The sequence below is a fragment of the Neopelma chrysocephalum genome, unplaced genomic scaffold (assembly GCF_003984885.1).
Source record: "Neopelma chrysocephalum unplaced genomic scaffold, ASM398488v2 Primary Assembly neopelma1_44, whole genome shotgun sequence".
NCBI lineage: Eukaryota > Metazoa > Chordata > Aves > Passeriformes > Pipridae > Neopelma > Neopelma chrysocephalum.
In genome coordinates this window covers 8,829,072-8,848,365 of record NW_020897703.1, presented here as the reverse complement: position 1 = coordinate 8,848,365, position 19,294 = coordinate 8,829,072, and the positions used below count along the sequence as shown (strand labels likewise).

Here is a 19,294-nt window from a genome sequence, read left to right as displayed (position 1 = left end):
CAATGCTCAAATTGTTAGTCACTAGTCACATTGTTAGACTGAAACAAACAGGTAAGTTTTTCATATACTCACTGTGTGATTCTTTTGAAAAGCAAATAAATTTGCAGCCCACAAAGTTAAGGAGGAATACTTAACTCCCAGCAGGAATGCAAGTGCCTTTGATCTGAACAGGCAATGTGACTCTTGGTACCTTGTATTCAGGGGCTGCATTACAAGCTGAGGAAGCTCTACACTAATCACGAACTGTGGTTCCCTGGGACATTGTGGAAGCATCCTGGGAAAATACTGGGTGAGTGGGTCTCTGAGAGCATTCAGGTCCTTGTCATGCAATAGATTGGGACCCTGGTATTTGATTTATGTGAAGATTTCTGACTTCATGGAGTATGGAGGGCATTTTTTTCTACCTCAGCTTTTTAGCAAAGTATTTCCCTTGTAATCTTTACATTCCTTTTTAGTCTTTTTCCTTCCAGGCAGATGCTATATTTCAATATCTTGTTTTCACTGTATTTTCAATTTAATTCTTGTCTCATCTTTTGATACCCGCACACATTACTGACCAGTCTGTCTACCACCATGAGACAGAAGGGTCTTTGACTATTGCATTAGTACGTAAATGGCACTGATCATGTTGAGAGATCATATTGAGAGATGGGTCTGGGAGTTTGGTGTTCATGCTCTTTAATTGCTGATGTAAGTTCAGTGTTCAGCTGTTGACAAGGACAAACAGTAAGGGATGTGCACCTTGGACATCTGGAGAACAAGCTTCTCAGTTACCCTAGTATGCTTCTGTTCATTTCATAAAGGGGGCTCTGTCAGGATTTTTCATGTTCTTCTGCTTAACCTGTCTCAGCTAATGTTTCTGTGATACCTGTTTTTTGGTGGTTTATACTGTTGGCCACTGTATTGTGCAGACGTGCCTGCGCATACTGGATTATAGGAAGCAATGTAGCTGTTCTACAAAGATTTAGTCAAAGGTGAAATATTCATCTGAGTGTGCCATCTGTCGTCTGTGTTCTCCCCTCTATGCATTCTTCAGGCCCTGGCATTACTTGCACACAGAGTCACAGCCTGATTGTTGTCTGTCTAGCTTTGCAGTGAGGATGTTCTAAATATTCATAATGTTATGTATACATCAGTCTAGGTGACTGTGTATTATTAGAAATTCTGGGTGTTAAGCACACTGTCATCCATTGTTCAGTAAACACAATTACATTACCTATCTTTCATCTCTTCTCTAATGAATCCATGCTAATTGATTAATCAGTGCTGTTGCTTCACTATGATAATCCCACATGAGGAATAGTGGTAACATAACTAGCAATTACTAACATACATTGCACACTGAGGAAAACTTATCATAATATACTGCAAGTGGCAAACCCAGAGCAGGAGGAGCAGAGCTGTGCCCCAGCCAGGCCTTGCATTCCAGGGCACAGCTCTGTCTGCTGGGAGGAGAGGTGGGCCAGGTGGTCCTGGCTGTAGTGGTCTTTGGATGTGTGATCCACTGATTACTGGTACAGGGCCTATCTCAGGCTGTTGCTGATTAGTGATGTGTTGCAAAAAGGCAAATCTGAGAAGATCTGGGCAATGTGATCGGCTCTGTCTTTTTCGGAGTTTCATCTGGTATTTGTTTCTGAAGTGTCTGCCTTCTTGACATAAATATAGGTATGACAGTGACTTCTAAAGTGAAAGAGCATTTTTATACCATTATAGCATCTTACTGATGTTACTGTTTAATTTCCAAAGCAATGAGTAGAGATTTCTGATGCAAGACAAAGCTTAATTGTTGGCTCTCCCAGGCTGTGAGCAGTACTTAGTGGGCTGAGGAATAGTAACAATTTGGTTATCCTTGCTGTGACAGAATCAATGGATGTATGGATTCCTGTTGTCCAATTTAGCATGTTTAATGCATCTTATTATATGTTCCATTCATAAAGACAATTAGCAGCGAAATACTGATTACTATATTTATTGAAGACTCCTTTTTTAACTTGGAAAATGAGTGTGATTTTTAAATTTTGGAAACCACTGTTGTCCACTCACCCTGTCATTGGTGGTGGTGAAGATATGCATAATTTTAATGTGGATGAAAAAGATAGGTAAATTCAATAAAGGATTCATTGCAAGGAATAGAGGCACAAGGCTAAAGTATGACTTGTATGTTCAGCTATTTGTGGGGGAAACGGTAATGTGCCATCATACATAAGACTGTCTAGATAAGATTTAGATGTCCTCTAAGTACTACTTCCATGAAGAAATTATTCTGATGTAATGCATAGTAGTCTCAGAGATTTTTTTCTTTCTTTACTTTAAACAAAGGAATGCAAGCAGTTTCTCTCTGCAAAAATAAGGAATGAGTCAAAATACAACTTTGTAGTTTGAAAATCTCTTGTGAAAGGTTCTGTCAATCTTGGGAGGCTTAAAACAGCTGGAGAGGGTCATGCTGATGTTCCCTTGGTCTGAGAAAATTTGGTAGATTTTCTTGTAGGAACATTAATTTATTTCCTGTTTTTGCAATATTAATTGCTCAATAGCAGTTTCCAACCAAGAGAAGGGATTAGTGTGCATTTGTAGAGCTAATGATAGTGCACTTTTTAAATTATGCTTGTTGCCATGGGAATAATTGCTTACAAATAATTTATATAGTAACTAAAATGTCCAAAGTTTATGTACTTCTGTTGAACACATATTTTTGTCTCCAAATGGGTGATGCAGAAAAAAATCACAAGTTCTAACTTGGAAACACCCACTTCTTCACTGCCCTGTGTTCTTGATAGCATTGCCAAATATTCTCTATAAATAAAAGGCTACCCATGTATTTCTGGACAGTAAATTTTGCAATAGTCCTTAAAATGTCATTAAAATCTAATAAAAACATAAGGTAAATAAAACACAAATATTAATATTCTAGCAGAGTAGCATGCCTCAGGTCAGCCAAAATATTTTAAATGCTCTAAGCATGCATTAGTTCAAATTAATAATCTTTCTGAGATGCAGATAATACTGACTCAGGCACAGTGTCCTAATATTGCTCTGTAGTGTCTAGTTGGCTGGCAGTGCAGGCAGAGAGCTCGTAGGCAATTAAAATCAGCATGATGAATGGGGAGAGGGCTAATAAACATATCCTATGTTTTAAAGGTGCCAGTGGTCATGTGGCTGGCCAGTTACTCCATCCTTTCAATAATTATTCCACTGTTGACATCTCCTAAGAGTTGTGAACATGTACCATATTACTTACATTTCCAGTAGTTTTTTGATTGTGGTGGTGTGTGGGTTGTTTGGTGTGGGGTTTTTTTTTTCACCCTTACTGGAACATTTCCTTTTCTTTTAAGAATTGATTCTCGGCCAGTAGAGGTGCTAAATCCAAATATTTATCAATATACTATCAATACTTTTAAAAGCAGCTTTCTACTGTTTTTGGAAAAGACATTGCTCACACTTCAGCCTAGAAATACTTAAAAATGTTGGGCTTAAGGCCAGAGTTTTATGTGCAGAAAAGCTACTTCTGGAGACTTTTAACTGAAGCAATTTTTCCATTTTTCTTTTTCTCTCAGCCCTTCAGAAATTGAAATACTTAGGCACTCCAGCTGCACCTTTTCCTTCCCTTTACCCATGCAAAACCACTGCCAAGGAAGATGTGAACTCTCCAGTACTATTACAACTAGTGGATTTTTTTTTCTCAGTGATAGCCTAAAAGTAATCCTTGTTACTCTTAATAGTAAATATTTTACTCTTTTTGTAGGACTCAGAGCATATTTTTTTCCATGCAGAGAATGCTCCTCATCTAGATTTTTGAATGATTAAGATGAAATAAACTGGGAGTAGGTAGACCAGGAAGGGTTAGGGAGAACATTTTGAAGGTTGGCACTGGCAAGATGTGTTTTACATGCAGAAGTTGCTCCTCATCTGCTTCAGTGCAAAGTCACCCAGAATAGTTGGATCTGCTGGGGAAGGGGGTTTCAGCCAGCTCTGGTTTTGCACTGAACAACAGAGGCTATGTTATCCACCTGTACAGTTCAGCTGTAATGATAACCCTCAGTAGAGAATTGTAACAAACAATTTGGGGGAATAATTCCTTGCTTCGGACAGATTCCCAGGAGAGTATCTATTTATGCCCTTGATTTAGAATATCCTTTTAAGTGCCAAAATCACAACTCTCTACAGTATTCAAGAAATCCATCGATAGTTGAGGGGGGAAATAATGCTGCTGTGGTTCCTGAAACTGTCATGTAATTGCTAAAAGCTGTACTATATTATGGCTTTTCTTTGTGCTGTGCTAATTAAACATGAAGCCACTTGCATGTTATTAAAAATATCTGAAGATGTACAGCTACTCTTATGTTGAAAAGTATCTTTTACCAGTCCAGTAGAATACATTTTAATTGACATTGAAAGAAGCTTTATGATTCTTATTTTCATATTGCCTGCCTAAAAATCATTTTTAGCAAGTGATTAATTGCATTTGTAGATACTGCACAATTGCATCAATTATCCATTTCAAATGAATTACATTCTGAATAGTTGAGAAGATGATGTAGTTTAATTAGTAAGTGAAATGGAAGTATTATAAGTTGTTTAGAAATACTTAACATGTTTTATGGAGGGAGAGTGATTTAAATCAGGCAGACTGCTGCAAAAATAAGAAATATATAGTAACAAACAACAATACTTTTCCTTCAATTTAGCGGCATTTTATTAGCCTGATTTGTTTTGGTTTCCATCCTTAACATATTGATGATACTGATACTGTGATAATAGGAACTTTTTAATTGAGATAAATTAATTGTGGTTATAAATACACCTGTGTAAGTATGACAGCTGGTATGTCTGTTGGTCAATGTGTTCTCTTTCCAACAGACTCTGTAATATTTAAGAGCATACTGAGCAGCTTACTCAATTTTCTGTTATTGGTTGGTTTTAAAAGGATGTTTGATATTTCATTATGCTTATTTAGAAGGAAAAAAGAAAAGCTATAGGTTAAAAAAAAAAATTAATCTGGAAGAAGTGATCGGCCTCTCCCAGCCAACTCCCCTCAGTTTCTGTACTGGCTGTGATGTTTTATGGTGTGGAATAATCCCTTTGGCCAGTTCAGGTCAGCAGTCCTGACCACACTCCCTTACAGCCTCTGGTGCACCTCCTCTCTGGCAGAGCAGAAACTGAAAAGTCCGTGACTTAGGGTAAGCACTACTTAGCAACGACCAAAATATCAGTGGTTTATCAGCATTATTCTCATACTAAATCCAAGACACAGCACTGCACCAGCAACTAGGAAAAAAATTAATTCTGCCTGAGCCCAAAGCAGGATACCTCAATTACAAAAATTTTTCTACCCCGAATGTGTTTCTGCTACAGTTACAGTGCAGGTTTCTGCTAACTGGAAGCTTGTTATGTATTTCATTTGCCAGATTGTTCCCTGGCCTTGAGATAGCCTGACTCTGTACATGGTAAGTAATAAAGATAAGATAAATGTTTTCTTTATGTAGGGTTTTAGTGCCACTTCTTCAATTAGGCCCATTGTGGATTTAAGGCCAAATGGAGGAATCAAGAGACTAATTTTATTAAAGTCTGAAACATTCTTAAAACTTGTGATGTGCTGCATTCTTCTTGTTGCAAATTGAGGATGACAGGAGTATCCTAATGAAGGACAGTGGTTATTTCTTAACCATTTTAGGAACACACCTACACACACAACTTATGTTTTGTCCCAAAAGACCAAGTGAGCCATGAAGAAGCCTTTTTGAGGCACAGTCAGGTACAATTGGCCAGAACTTGAAACCAACAATATGTGTAACTGCTGGGCATTACAGCAAGGTATATGGTTCATGTTTTAACTTGTGCTTGGTTATATTATTACTGAACAAAAAGGGGCCTTTATGTGTGTGTTTCTTGAGTTGTGTGGTCTTGGGGATCGTCCTCTGTATGCAATGTCATGTATTGCATTTGTTGTTCTAACTAAAGGTAAACACCTTTATAACACGCACTAATTGGTTTGGGAATATTTATGAAAGTGTTGATTTTTAAAGCTAAAGATAGTGCTATGGCTTTTTAAACTCATTCTGGCTGTCAGAAGTGCTCACATGATCCTGAAAGTGTTGCTAAAAATGTTCAATTTTTAAATATGGTAATTAAAATTGTCTGTTGTGAGAGCAGTCGATGAGACATTTCCTGCATTTGTAAACTAAGCATCCCTTTCACCCCCAGGTTTCCTTGCATCTCACTGTTTATGTTTGAACTCTCACTGAACCTTCTTGGAAGAAGGTTGGCTAGGTAGGGAGAGCAAGATCTGCAGCCTGACACCCTGCTCCATGACCTTCTGCTCTTCAGTTTGGATACTTTTCTTTGTTTTAAAAAGTTGATGCCCTCGGGGAATACAATACTGTAAACTGGAGCATCAGACATGCATTTTCACCTCTAACTTTGTCATTAAAAGAAAGTCTCAGATAAAGATACTTGGGTATACCAAGTATTTCCCTTGGGTATACCAGACTGTTTCACTGCTAATTTGAGTACATATCATGTGTATTTCTTCTATTAATAGATCATATTTATTTCTTTTAAGTTTATAGTTAGTGTTTGATGACCATTTTACACTCCAAGTGTGTCCTGCACTCAGGCTTTTCTCCTGTTCTTTATTTAGACTCCATAGTCTCCAAATTTATCTAGTTTTGAGACTTGTCTCATGTTGGTTATTATATAATTTTTTTTTTTTTTTCAGAGAAGAGGATGTTTTTTCCTACATAGCTTTTCTAAAAGTGACATATTGGCAATTATATACTACTCAAATTCTTACTTCTTAAGAATGAATTGTATTCTGAGCCTACCAGGCAGGTAGGGCCCTTCTATAGCCATTGGTGGCCTGTGAATATTTCTGAACTTGTCTCGCTGGGCTAGGTGATATAGTCTGCTCTTGCAGGAATGTGCAGAATTTTGCTGCAGAAGAACCTCAACAAGAGATTTCCTTTTAGCTAAAATGTAACTCAAAACTACACTGTAGCCAGAGTTTAGTTAGAAAACAGATGTGGTGTGGTTTTTTTGAAGATACAAAAATCCAGTTTGTTTGGGTTGCAGTGATGGTGAGAAAACAGCACAGTGGGGCTGGTGGGCAGCTTCTGCTATGTTGGCTGCTCAGGGCTGCACTTTTCTGTTTGTAATACAAACAGTTGGTTTGACCATTTTTAATCAATTCTGTCTTTCCCTCTCTCTTTTTCTAGCCAGAAATGGATACTTTCATGTCTCTGTTCAAAAATGCCACTATTGCTTTTCCCCTTAGATACTTTGTGGTTTTTATGAAATGAGCATTTTCAAAAATTAAAGACAAACCCCAGAGAATTTGTCATACTCCCTGAGCTCAATAAGACCATGACTGATTCCAGTGTTTATTGCTGGGGATAATACATGTCTGTGCTGACTGCTGAATTGAGAAGACTGTATGTTCACAAAGTAGAAAATGTTACTGTTGTGTGCTGTGTCACTCTTTCTACTGTCACATGTACATGTTTACCTAACTTCAGAGCTGTCACATAATGAATATGAGACTCTTTCTAGCATTTGGGTAGCAGGTATTTGCAGAGGGCTATTATTTAATAGAATCTCTCTCCTCTGCTTCAGTCCTAAATTGAAGAACATGCACTAAGAAGAATTGCTTAATTCAAATTATCCATATGTAAATAAATTAAAAACCTTCCACTGCTCTTAGATGCATATGCTTTCTTGGCTTTTGTTTTTACCACACCATTTTGCATTTTATTCTTATGTCCAAAGTGCAAACTACAATTCTGTCACTGTAAAGTGATTACATTGTCAACTGAATTTGAGTCAAGCTTTGGTGGTCAGTGTCATTAATTCTGCTACTATTGAAAAACAGTCAATCGGACTTTAAAATATGAACAAGAGATTTCTGTGTGTATCATTGGCTTTTGATAGGATCTTCACATGTGCATTTTTGGTTTCTTATCAACCTGGTTCATCAGGAGATGATCTGTTAAAATTTACTGTGCTTCTGATGAAATGCCAGAGTATGAAAGGAATTTGTCTATTTGTGGTGATTGTTATGTGACTGAAGCTCTAATGTCATTCTCAGAGAGCTCGATTATAATGCCAGTGTTATGATTCATGTTTCCTTGATCAGTTAAGCCTTTAAATATATCTGGCTTTGTGTTTACTGACTTGAGCATGTGATAATCTGTGGTATGTGTGAGCACTGTATGCCTTCAAATCAAAACAGGCTGTGGTGTTCAGGATGGGGGCTCTGATACTGAAATTTCCCCTGTGGCATTTCTGAAATCCCTCAACACACTTCTGTCCAGCTCAGGAGAGGTCAAGTTTTCTTTAGAAGCTTTTACCCTTAAATTTAAAATACAAACAAACAAAACACCCACACTGCAATAAGCAAACAAACCAACCCAAAAACACAAACAAAAGAAACAAAAAAAGCAAGCTGTAATTGTAGATATGGACTCCGAACTTTATCCTCTGATTCCTCACGTTTTATCTTGTGGAAAGATTAAAATGTGTGTGACTGTAAGGTGCCTTGCAAGGCTGGACCATTATTTTCTGGCACAGGAATAAACATACCTTGAAACCTTTATGTCGTGTTTATAAATCTGTTCTTCAAGACCTCTTCCAAAGGTCTAACATCCCTGATATCTATAATAATCCTCTTATCAAGCTTCAAGATACTTTCTTCTGGTCTGGCCTTTAGCAGAAAAGAAAGCTCTTAGTTACCATCTTTCTGTAAGGACCTCTTACTTACCTTGGAGTGGAACTGTGCTCTTAGCAATGTTGTCCTGTGTCACTAAGCAAATCAAAGTATGAAATTATACTTGTTGATCAAAAAAATCATTCCTCGTGGTTAAAAATCTGTGTGTCAGTCAACAAAAACAAGAGATGAGATTGTGTTCTGAACATCAGAATTTTTCCTTACTGTGAAATCTGCTTCTCAGGAAGTGGAAGTAGAGGACAAGCGTGGATGTAATCTCACTGCAATAAGAACAATAGTAACCAAAAGCCCAGAAACAGAGAAATAACGTAGCTTATGCAGGCTTGTGTAGACTGCAAGGGAAGCTTCAGGTAGCAAAAAATTCTGAGTTAATGAGTAGCATGTTCTCTGTCTTGCACTGTGTTGCAGCCAGTGTCTGAAAGAAAAGAGTCCAATTAATTCACAACCCTAAATCTGCTCATGGCTTGGCTATCTTAAGCTTTCCAAAAAGTAGAGCCTTTGTAGCACCAGTGTTTTCTGTGGTTAGCTAAAGGAGGTTGGCTTCGTTGGGAACATTATTGTTAGGAGGTTTGTCTGCTTCCAGCATCTGTTGCTACCAAAACACTTTTTTTTAAAGCTTTTGTCAAGATGAAGTCAACATATGAAGGCTGTGTGTCAGATTTCTGTTGGTAATGCACTGCTTGAGGTTGAATTCTTGATTTATGAGCTTAGTATGGAATATATTTCATATAGCAAGAATTATTCCTTGGCATGTGGTTCCACTGTGAAAAGTGATCGGAAGACGTGGCAGTTGCTTAATACACAGTTTTTAAAAATGGTTCTTCTACTAGCGACAGTAGTTCACTTTGAGCTGTATTGGTCTTGCAGTTGAAGCCAAGTCTGTTGGCTTCTGCTCTAATTAACAGGCAAAGAGCATCTCTACTAATATTATAGGTTCAAAAGCAGCATGTGAACCAAAATGCAATCCAGCTTGATTTATATTTTTTAAGGGTTTGCTTACGAGGCTGCTCGTGATTCTGTTTTGAAACGCAAAGCAACCCACACTTGCCCCCAAGTCTCTTGATAATTATAAGCTCAAAATAAGTTCTACAAATCTTTGAGGAACTGGAAACACCAAACCTTAAAAGCCATCTTTTGAGTAGAGCCATCATTTGAGAGAAATTGGAACTTTTAATATACAGTGTAGAGCTTTTATTGAAAATTAAATTACCTATCAAGTTGGCCTTGTTCTTTGAAATTAATTTATAGCATTGCTACCTTTTGCCTTGAGACAACTTGATATGGCAAGTGTATACACTGGAAAACTGTACCACTGCAACAACGAAAAAAATAATTATTAACTTTAGACTTTATCTAGTTAAGATCAAACTCTGAATTGAATTATCTTAGTGTGTTGACAGCTGAAGATTTATGTCTTCCAGTTATATTCCTGTTGCAGATTTGACAGAAGTGACCTCTCCAAAGAAGGTCTTTGTTACAGAATTTGCTCTGTTTACATTATTGCCATAAGGGTTGGGATGAAGTACAGTATGTTAAAGCTAATACATCACCTGCTGACAGTGGTCTTATCTCATTGGTAACTATTTTCCTCTCCCAGTTTGAAAAAATGCAAACACTGAAAGTGTAAGGATCACAAAAAGAAAGTTAAATAATAGTTTTCAAGAGCTTTAGCATTAATGCCTGGACCCTGTGTGCAATGTATTTTTGTCTGACCAAATGGTTTCGTAATTTCTTTTTCTGGGAACTTACTGTGAAAATACATCTTTACCAGATAAATGCTACTAAGGGGCAAAACACAACCAAAAAAAAAAAAAAAGCCATTTGGTTTATCCAAGATTCGTGTTGTCTATTGTGAGAAAGGAGGAGGCTCAGGGTGGGAAAGAGTGACTTTCAGGTTGGATAGGCAGACAAGATGGTAGTACCATGAGCTTCTCCAGTGGAAGGATGGTGGGACTCTGGTATGAGGAGTAGGACTTTAGATACCCTCCTGTTTCTTCAAATGCTGTGTCACAGATACTACCTGCAGAATGGGTCTTTCAGTCCTCACTGTCAGTGAGATGATGTTACTTTATGACTGACTTTCTCTTCCAAATATTGTAGTTTCAAAATGTGCTTTGAAATCTCTCAACAGGGTGCTTCCCAGACATCCTTTCAGGATGGGGAGATGAACCTCACTGGACCCACAGAACTGTTGTTGGCTCAGAGAGCCCGACTCCCTGTCAGGTAGGAACATCCTCTGTTTGATGCTGACTCAAGTGTGATTTATCAACATGCAAGACAAGACTGACTTCTCATTCCAGCTGCACTTCTGAATCTGCATTGTGTTTCCCATTGTCATGACCTCTTCCTCCTCCTCCTCCCTTTCCCATCCTTCAATTCATTTTCTGAAGCACATATTTGTGCATGACAGACTTTCACCCTTGTTGATGAATATGAAGGTTTTTTTGTGCTGTGTGTAGTGTAAGGGTAAGGGAGAAATAATACTACTATTGTATACTCCCTTTTTGATTTCTACTCAGTCCTGCAAGTATTTCATGTCTTAAGATAGAGGCTGTTCTTAGTCATATACTATATCTCAATAAATAATCATTCGCTGAACCATATAGTCCTAAAATCATCTTCTTCAGTTTAAGTGTCACATCTGTTTTTGAGTGGTAAGGTTATTACTTTCTATATCCTGTAGTAGATTTTTATCTCTGTGTTTATACACTGTGAAAGCTATAGCCAATATTTGCAATATTTCCCAGTGCATTGCCACACTAGAGTAGTCAGATGGAATGCATCCTTTTCCTCTCTTCATTTATAACCGACTAGAGATGGCCAGTGCTGCTATTTCTGAAGGTGGTAGTGATCCCATTGACAGTTAGGGAAATAACTTTTATTTTAACCAGTCTAAATTTTAAGTGAAATTTAGGTAGGTCTATAATCTGCATTGGAAGCAAATACAGTAAAACTTGAGAGCTGCATAGCTGAAACAAAAGGAGGGGAAATTAGGTGGTATGAAGAGTTTTAATAATGAGCAACAGAGTTTATTGTTCCTAAAATCACAGGGAAAATTCTAAATGTCTGAAATGAAATTGAAAAGTAATGATTTTGCAGATTGCATTTGTTACACCAAATTAACAGGCCAGGCTTCAATACAGTGTCACAGAGCAGATAGTCAGGTCCTCAGTGGTGGCATTAGAGGACTTGACCTGGTAAATGTAAAGCAAAATGTTTCCATGCTGCTCTTTTCCTGTCTCACCATAAGCTGAAATTTCACTTTTGACTGGTGATTCAGGCTGTGCTAAAACCACCTTTTTGGGTGGGGTTTGTCAGGGGTGTGTCCCCACAAACACCTGAGGAAAAAAAAAGGGTTAATATTCTCGTTTTACCTACATGAGGGCTGGGAAAGAGGCATGAATATATACCCAAAGCCTGTGGGAAAGTTTGCAAGAGCAGGGATTCAAACCTTGCTGGTCTTCTGGGCCATGCCAGGATTTTGATAGAAGGATTACCTTTCCTTTTAGAACATATCAAAAATCAGTCTTTTCCATACAAGAGAGATATTTTCTAGTTTTTCTTACTCTTTATGTCATGATTTCATTTATTTTGTGGGAGATTTTATGATCTTGGTACAGTTGTGTTTTTCAACTCACTGTCTGGTATTTTTCCTCCCTTTTGGAGGCCTCCTTGTCACCTAGTGCATATACCATTTTGTAATTTCTTCTCTTGCCTGTTAATACTGGTACATATTTTTAGAATGGTCTCATTAGGAAAAAGAACTGGAGTGCTCTTCCAGCTTTCTCTGCACCTGCCGGGCCTCTAAGATACATGCCAGCTGATTAGTGTTCATCATGCAGGTATAGAACTTAGTTTAGTTGCTAATGCTTATTTTCTCTTTAAGCAATGTTGCTAAAGACTTCTACAGCTTGTTTCACCTGAGGTAATTATTATGCATCACCAAATATATGCACTCATTTGTCTCTCGATCCGTTAATTTGTAATGGGGATTAATCAAGCTCTGTGCACACTATGCTCATATTTACTGTTGTCCTTATGCCTTTACTAGAGTGGATTAGACCTTCTAAGTCCTCTCAGGAATTTTCTAAGAGCATATCATTGTTTATCGAGTTAAACAATTCATTGCTTGCATTTGGCATTCTTCAGAAGAAGGTTGTGATACTTGTTTGCTTTTTAATCTTCATAATTCGGTGGCCACTGGAAATGCTGACAACAAGAAAAACCTCTGTGTTGCTTTTCAGAGTTATTCAGTTTTCTGGAATGGCCAAGTCTCCTCTGACATTGTCAAAAAACAGTCAATAATAAGCCTAAATTTGTGTAGTTCTCTTACAATATCTACTGAATTCTGCAAACTGTCTTGATGGAGGACTGTGGAAGGAAAAGTGGTAAAGAATATAGATAGGGGACCACTTGGTTGGTGCCTGAGCATCAGTGTGGAACAGACAGGGAGCAGAGGGAAAGCTGGCCAAAACAGGATATTCCCAAGAATCTTTCTGCATTGGTTATAATTGTTGGTTTTTTTTTTTAAATTAGTTGTATTAATCTTGAGATTGATGCATTCAGAAAAACAATGGCTAAACCCAACCAAATAAATGAAAACAAAACCAAAATAAAGAGAAATGATCAATCTTTCTTTAAATACAGTCCCAGTAAAATAATTCTACCAAAATATGCCTTGCTTGTAGTTCCTGTGTTGTAAGGAGAATTTAGAAAACACTAATTTTTTTTGCCTGCAAGAGTTGAGATGGGTACTATGTGGATTTTTTTCCTCAAAGTTGTAAATTATACTGAAGTATTTGTAACATATTTCAGTTTCTTCAAACAGTGAACTTTAGAGGAATTCTGAATACATTATTTTGTAAAGCAAAGTTAGTTCATATTTCTGTGAAATTCACTGGAATTATAAAAGTTGGAGAATTTAAATTTTAAGGCAGTGAATTTGATTCTTGTTTGGCTTTTTTCTTCTAAGTGAAGCTTTTTGAACTATTTTTCCAAAAGTGTTTTCATTAGGAGTAATAGGTTTATAAAGAAAATAGTAAGTCACTAGAGACCGTCTATCTTACTGTTATTTAATTTGATTGAATGTAAGTAAAGAAGGTTTTATTAATAAAATAATATTAAATAAGAAAACTATTTTTTCCACAAGTAGTAAAACTAGTATCTTAATATCTAATTTGACTCCTTTTACGTTGTTTATTCTGAAAGTGTTACCTGAATAAATCAGAATTATAAGTATCTTTCTAGTTGTATTTCAAAGTAGTTAGGACCATGAAGGACCACCAAGTCGTGATACCTTAAGCCTTCATTTAAATGTGCTATTGAAATAAACCATGTTCAGTGATGTTAATAAATCTGATACTTCAGCCTAAGTGTGAGCTACTCCATGCTATGGAAGCTGTTCCGTGCTATAGAAGAAAGAAAACCAGTATTGTCCCTGCAGCTTTCACTGGAATATAATCCTTCCTGTCACTGAGTTTGGTAATCTTGAAGGTCTATAGCACTTCAGCAAAATAGCAACTCATCAACCTAAAAAAATGATCTGAGCACCAATCTATCTGAGGTCAGAGTTCCTTCTCTAACCATAGCCCATAAATGGGTATTTCAGAGGAAAGCATAAAAAAAGAATACCATGATTAATATTTCATTATTGTGAATCCCAGACAGTTGAATTTAAAGGCTCCAGACTCTGATTGTTTTACACTTCTCGCTCAAGTAGGAAAACTGTTCCATTTGAAGAAAATCAGTTCACTGATTTAAGTAGGTGAAATGAGTTGCACGTTGGGTAAACCAGTGGCCATAGGGAGGATTTTTAGCTCCTCTACTCAGAAGCTAGTGGGAAGTTTTGCCTGGATCATCTTAAAACATTTCACTGGAAAAGTACTGGGAAATTTTTCAGGACTGTATCCCTCAGGAGTCTGAAAATTTTGACTTTTGAGAGTTGAACATTGGGTCATTGGAACGTTTTTTGTAAATTCTGGAGGTGGCTTTTTTTTAATTATTTTGTTTATTTGCTGGTAAAAATGATGTTCAGGGTAAAAGAAGCCAAGCTAATGCCATCAGTGTATAAAATTTTGTATTTCTTCTTGCATCCTTTCATGTTCTGTACTAGGTTTGAAAGATTTTTAAAGAATAGGATCTTGATACTCTACAGATTGTCAGGTAGATATTTGTCACAACCTTTAACGTAGAGTTCCTTCGCACACTGTTTATTGAAACACTGGGTTTGAAAACCTTGCTTTTTTTTTAGTAAAATGATAGTGTTAAGAAACAGTAAACATGAATCTGCTTGGAAGTGGATGTTTAGCTTAATAGCACTGGATTAGTTGGAACTCAAAGGGTAATTTATGCATAGATAATTCATTATGTGTTTTCATTATGTTCTGTTTTGCTGTCTTCCCACTTCTTTTTAGCAGAGGTCAGGGTCAGTTCCTTGGTTTAAGCACTGTAGATACATAATTAAAGTGTAGCTGCAGAATTTTTTTCCTTCTCTGTATTTTCCTTTTTTAACCTACTGTGTCTTTCATTAGTCTAACAACAGAGAATTGGAACAACTTGATTTACAGACAAAAAAGACACAAAACTCTGGTGCCTGCAGGCTGTCTGGTTTCTCTCCAAGCCTTTAGACAGTGAATTGTGTGAGAACTAACTAATTTTAGTGGGACAAAAAATCTGGATTAACACATTTTAGTTAGGCGAAAGTGATTTGTTTCCTCTTCAAACTGAAACTGGAAGATTCTGGCCTTATTTCATAGTAAATATTTGAACTTTGTGGGTAGTTTGTTTGTTTAGTTTAGTGTAGAATGGAGCAGCTGCATCTTGCCTGTCTCTTGTAAAAGAGTGAGCAGTTTCCTTCACTGTGCCTGGAAAGCTCATCCTTGACTACACCTTCAACTGGATTCTCCTCTCCCTGTAGGGTGCTCTCCATCCCTGTTTATTGATGGATTTTCATTATTTGAGTATGTCCATGTTATTTAACATCTGGAATTTCAGTTTCTTCTTCAGGGCTTTCAACAGACCTTTAGATACTTAGTTGTAAAGATGGAAGGAAAAATGTGGAAAGGGGGCAGGAGATGGGTGGGAAGTGTGCTATCTGACAGGTTCGGTTTTGCTGACTACTCTGGAAGAATGGGTACAAATACCTTATTACCATCAGTAACTGTTCTAGCTTAGTCTGTGAAAAAAGTACATGGACAGAGTCACCACCCTCTTAATTTGGATAAATCTGTGCAATCTTCCTTGTTAAAGTCCCCTTTGGGAACTTGACATCACCTGTAGGCCTGTGCTCACTGCCAAATGTCAACACCCTTTGTTGATGGATTCACTGCTGGAATTGGCTGGTGGTGCTGGAGGCACAGTGAAGAACAAGCAAGGAGATGCAGATTAATAACTTCATCTGTGAACTTTCTACATTTGAGTAACATTTATTTTGTCTTTTACTTGACTGTGGTCAATAAAACACCACAAAGCACGTTCAGAATATCAGCTGTGCTTTTCTGTTTGCAAGGGAAACATTGACATCCTGCACTAAGAGATTTTTTTTCAGATATAGCATCTTACTAATCTGTACCTTTTCTTAAACACACATGAGAAAGTGTTGAGTAAAATTGCAAAGGAAAATGCCATTGGAATGATAAATACTTGATCTGTGTTTAGTCAGGCAGTAGATTGTTGTGACATACACATGATGACAAGTTTTGCCCACTAACCCATCCAGAAAGCAGCTTTTCCAAGGTACTGTCTTCAGTGTGTTGCAAAACAATTAATCTGCTTTAGGCTGTGTCTGCTGCGTTCTCCAAGAGAAATGCTACCAAGATTCTCTTAGCATTTTTAACTGAGGAAGGTCAAAGTACCTTAGTGAACCAGGCCCTGCTTCAAAACTCCAAAACATTTATTTCTAGAGAGAGTTTTCTTTTAAGCATCTCTGAGTTCTCAGTGGCTCGGATCAGTTTGTGAGTGTTGCTGGGTAGTTTGCAGAGAAGCTTTCAGCTGACAGATCTTTTCCCACTGCAAAACTGACAAACTGCTAATTTTTGATACTGATTTCAGGAGAGGGAGCTATAGTATTCGACAGCGAGGACACTGCCAACCTGAGGATCACATTGATTCACCACTAAATATGCACCGCTGAATGTGCAGCACTCCATTTAAATTTTGCTTTCCATATTACCAGTGCTGAGCATGCTCACTACACACGTATGCCTTCTCTATCTCTCTCTTTGCTAAACAGTGCTCATCAACATTTTTAATAATATGCATGGCAAGCCTTCCTGACAAATGTGATAGACGGTAAAGAATCTGTCAGAAATCAATAACATCAAGCAATGAAGAATTTAAATAGTAAATGATGACAGCTCCCTCAGGTTAAAAATCAATAGTACAGTGTTGAATGTGGTCCTTGATCAGGTCATACGCAGGTGTTCATTCTTCAGTGAGGCCTCTGAGGCACCTTCAGTGCAGTGAGAGGAAGGGAGGTGCCAGCATGCATTTGAAGAAGCCTGAGTGCTGTGTATCTGGTTGGGGTGAACCCTGCAGTTCTGATAAATTTCACCCACATAAATACTTTTTAAAAGTGCACTTATTTTGACTGCTGTAAGAGTACATCTGTATGTGTTCCACAGAGATTGAGTTCCAAACTCAGCAGGGACAGTCTTTTCTGAGGTAGGAGCTCTGTCTGCTTCTTGAAGAACATACAGGAGACACAAACAGTAACACACTGAGGCACCCTCTGTGCATTGCTCACCAATGCTTCCAACCTCTCATCCCCATCTAGCAACTGAACTCCATGACTTTTACACTGGATAGGCCGGACTTGTGTTTTCTTTTACTGCAAAAGGCATTTAAGATCTGTAGGGGAGATTTAAAATAGGAGTATGTCACTAGTGGGTTACTAACTTATGGAATTTAATTTTTTTCCTATTTTGGGGGTTGGTTTGTTTCTTAAAAGTGTTGAATATTGCAGAAAATCTATAAGTTACCCTTTCTATTGTCAATATCACAGTTGTCAACCTGCAGTGGAAAGCAATTCTGCATTCTCCCACTCCCTTTTTTTGATTTTTTTAACTTGGCTCTGTCAAACTGAAGAGTCCCAGCATCTTTTTGTCCCTTGTGCCTATGGAGCTTAGTAATTAGTATTATTAAAGCTCATCCTATTTAGGATTTCATTCAGGCGTGCCCTATTCCTGAATACTTTCCCCAGTATAGTATAAACTGTAAGCCAATGCGGAATAGTACACTGATGAGTTCAGCTGTTCTCATGGGCAGATTAAACCTGCCCAGAGAGGGACAGAATGAGTGAATGATACCAAATTTGTCTGAATTTCTAATCTTTGAAGTTGCTACACAAATAAAAAACAAACCAAACCCCAGATGTCCCGGTTTTTAAATTTTTAACTGTCATGCTTTCATAGGTATAATATAAAAATAACGTCCTCAAAGATTCTTGAAAGTTGGTTTGAAGGGAAGTTTTCTTCTCAGATGTAATTAAGAATCACATTTGAGAAAGAGAAGTCTTTAGATTCATAGATTTTTGATTAAAATTGTAATTCCAAAGTACCCTTTTTAATGTATGCATACAGCGTGTCTTATTCTGCATATTTAGACCATTCATAAGTTTTAGGATGTACCTCAGTGTTTAAAAATAATACACAATGTACACGTGGGCTATTGGTTTACACAAAGAAGCCTATTTTTCTTAGTGTGTAGATTTCATGTTAGATTTAAAAATACGCTTGTTTGTTTTCTTTGGCTTTGAGCCTACTGTAAATGCACTGATTTAATATGACAGTGAACCTGTCTGTCGTGATAGCCCTCAAAAAACTTCTTGCTCTGTTTCACAGTTGCTCAGGAAGACAACTCTTCCCTGAAGTACTTAAGCAACACGCAGGGTTATCTGGGGACAACTGTAACTTATTTAAATTTTCCCTGTACAAATGAAAGGACATTCACTACTTCTGATTGTTTTCTGGATCTGTAGGGTTTGGCTACTTATTTTACTTATACATTTTGATGCTGTAGAAGTTCAAAAGACAATAAAAGTAGCCCTTTAATTATCTTTCTTTGTGTATTAAGAGAATTGAAGGAAGTAGAAGATGGAACTGAAAGAGGAGTTAATTTCCTATGAATTCATTGTTGAGGTTTTTGGTAACCACCCTGATTAGTTTTTCTGACTAGTTGCCCTAGAAAAAAAGTATATGTAAAAAAACCTACAGGAAGATTTTGTCAGGATTTCCCAATTTGATTAATGAGGAGGGGCAATACAGGAAAGAAAAAAAATATGCAAATGCCTGTTGATGGTGCCTGTGTTATAAATACATTAGTCTGTAAACCTGTTGCACTGGGATCACTGGTGGTTTGTTGCTCAGGGTCTTTCTGTTTCATTTTTACAGAACATAAAGTCATTACAGCATCGGCCTTTTTGGAAGAATAGTTTACAAGGAAAAAACCTCCCCAAAACTCACTCTTGTCGTTTGCAGTATTTGTGCTCCTTATGAGAAGGTTTAGCTGTGGTACATGTTTTTATGTTGTATCTAATGTGGTGTAACTGTGTTGCCACTTCAAGGCTGGTCACAGAGT

The 19,294-nt window shown here is 37.4% G+C and overlaps 1 protein-coding gene across 1 annotated transcript in view; it reads left to right on the top strand.

Annotated features, from left to right (window-relative positions):
- PARD3B (par-3 family cell polarity regulator beta) overlaps nucleotides 1-19,294 on the top strand; it is a 371,997-nt gene that overhangs the window by 128,029 nt on the left and 224,674 nt on the right. The window contains exon 5 of the mRNA XM_027677893.1: nucleotides 10,851-10,942. Within this exon, the coding sequence (XP_027533694.1) occupies nucleotides 10,851-10,942 (92 nt within the window). The remainder of the gene's footprint in view (nucleotides 1-10,850; nucleotides 10,943-19,294) is intronic.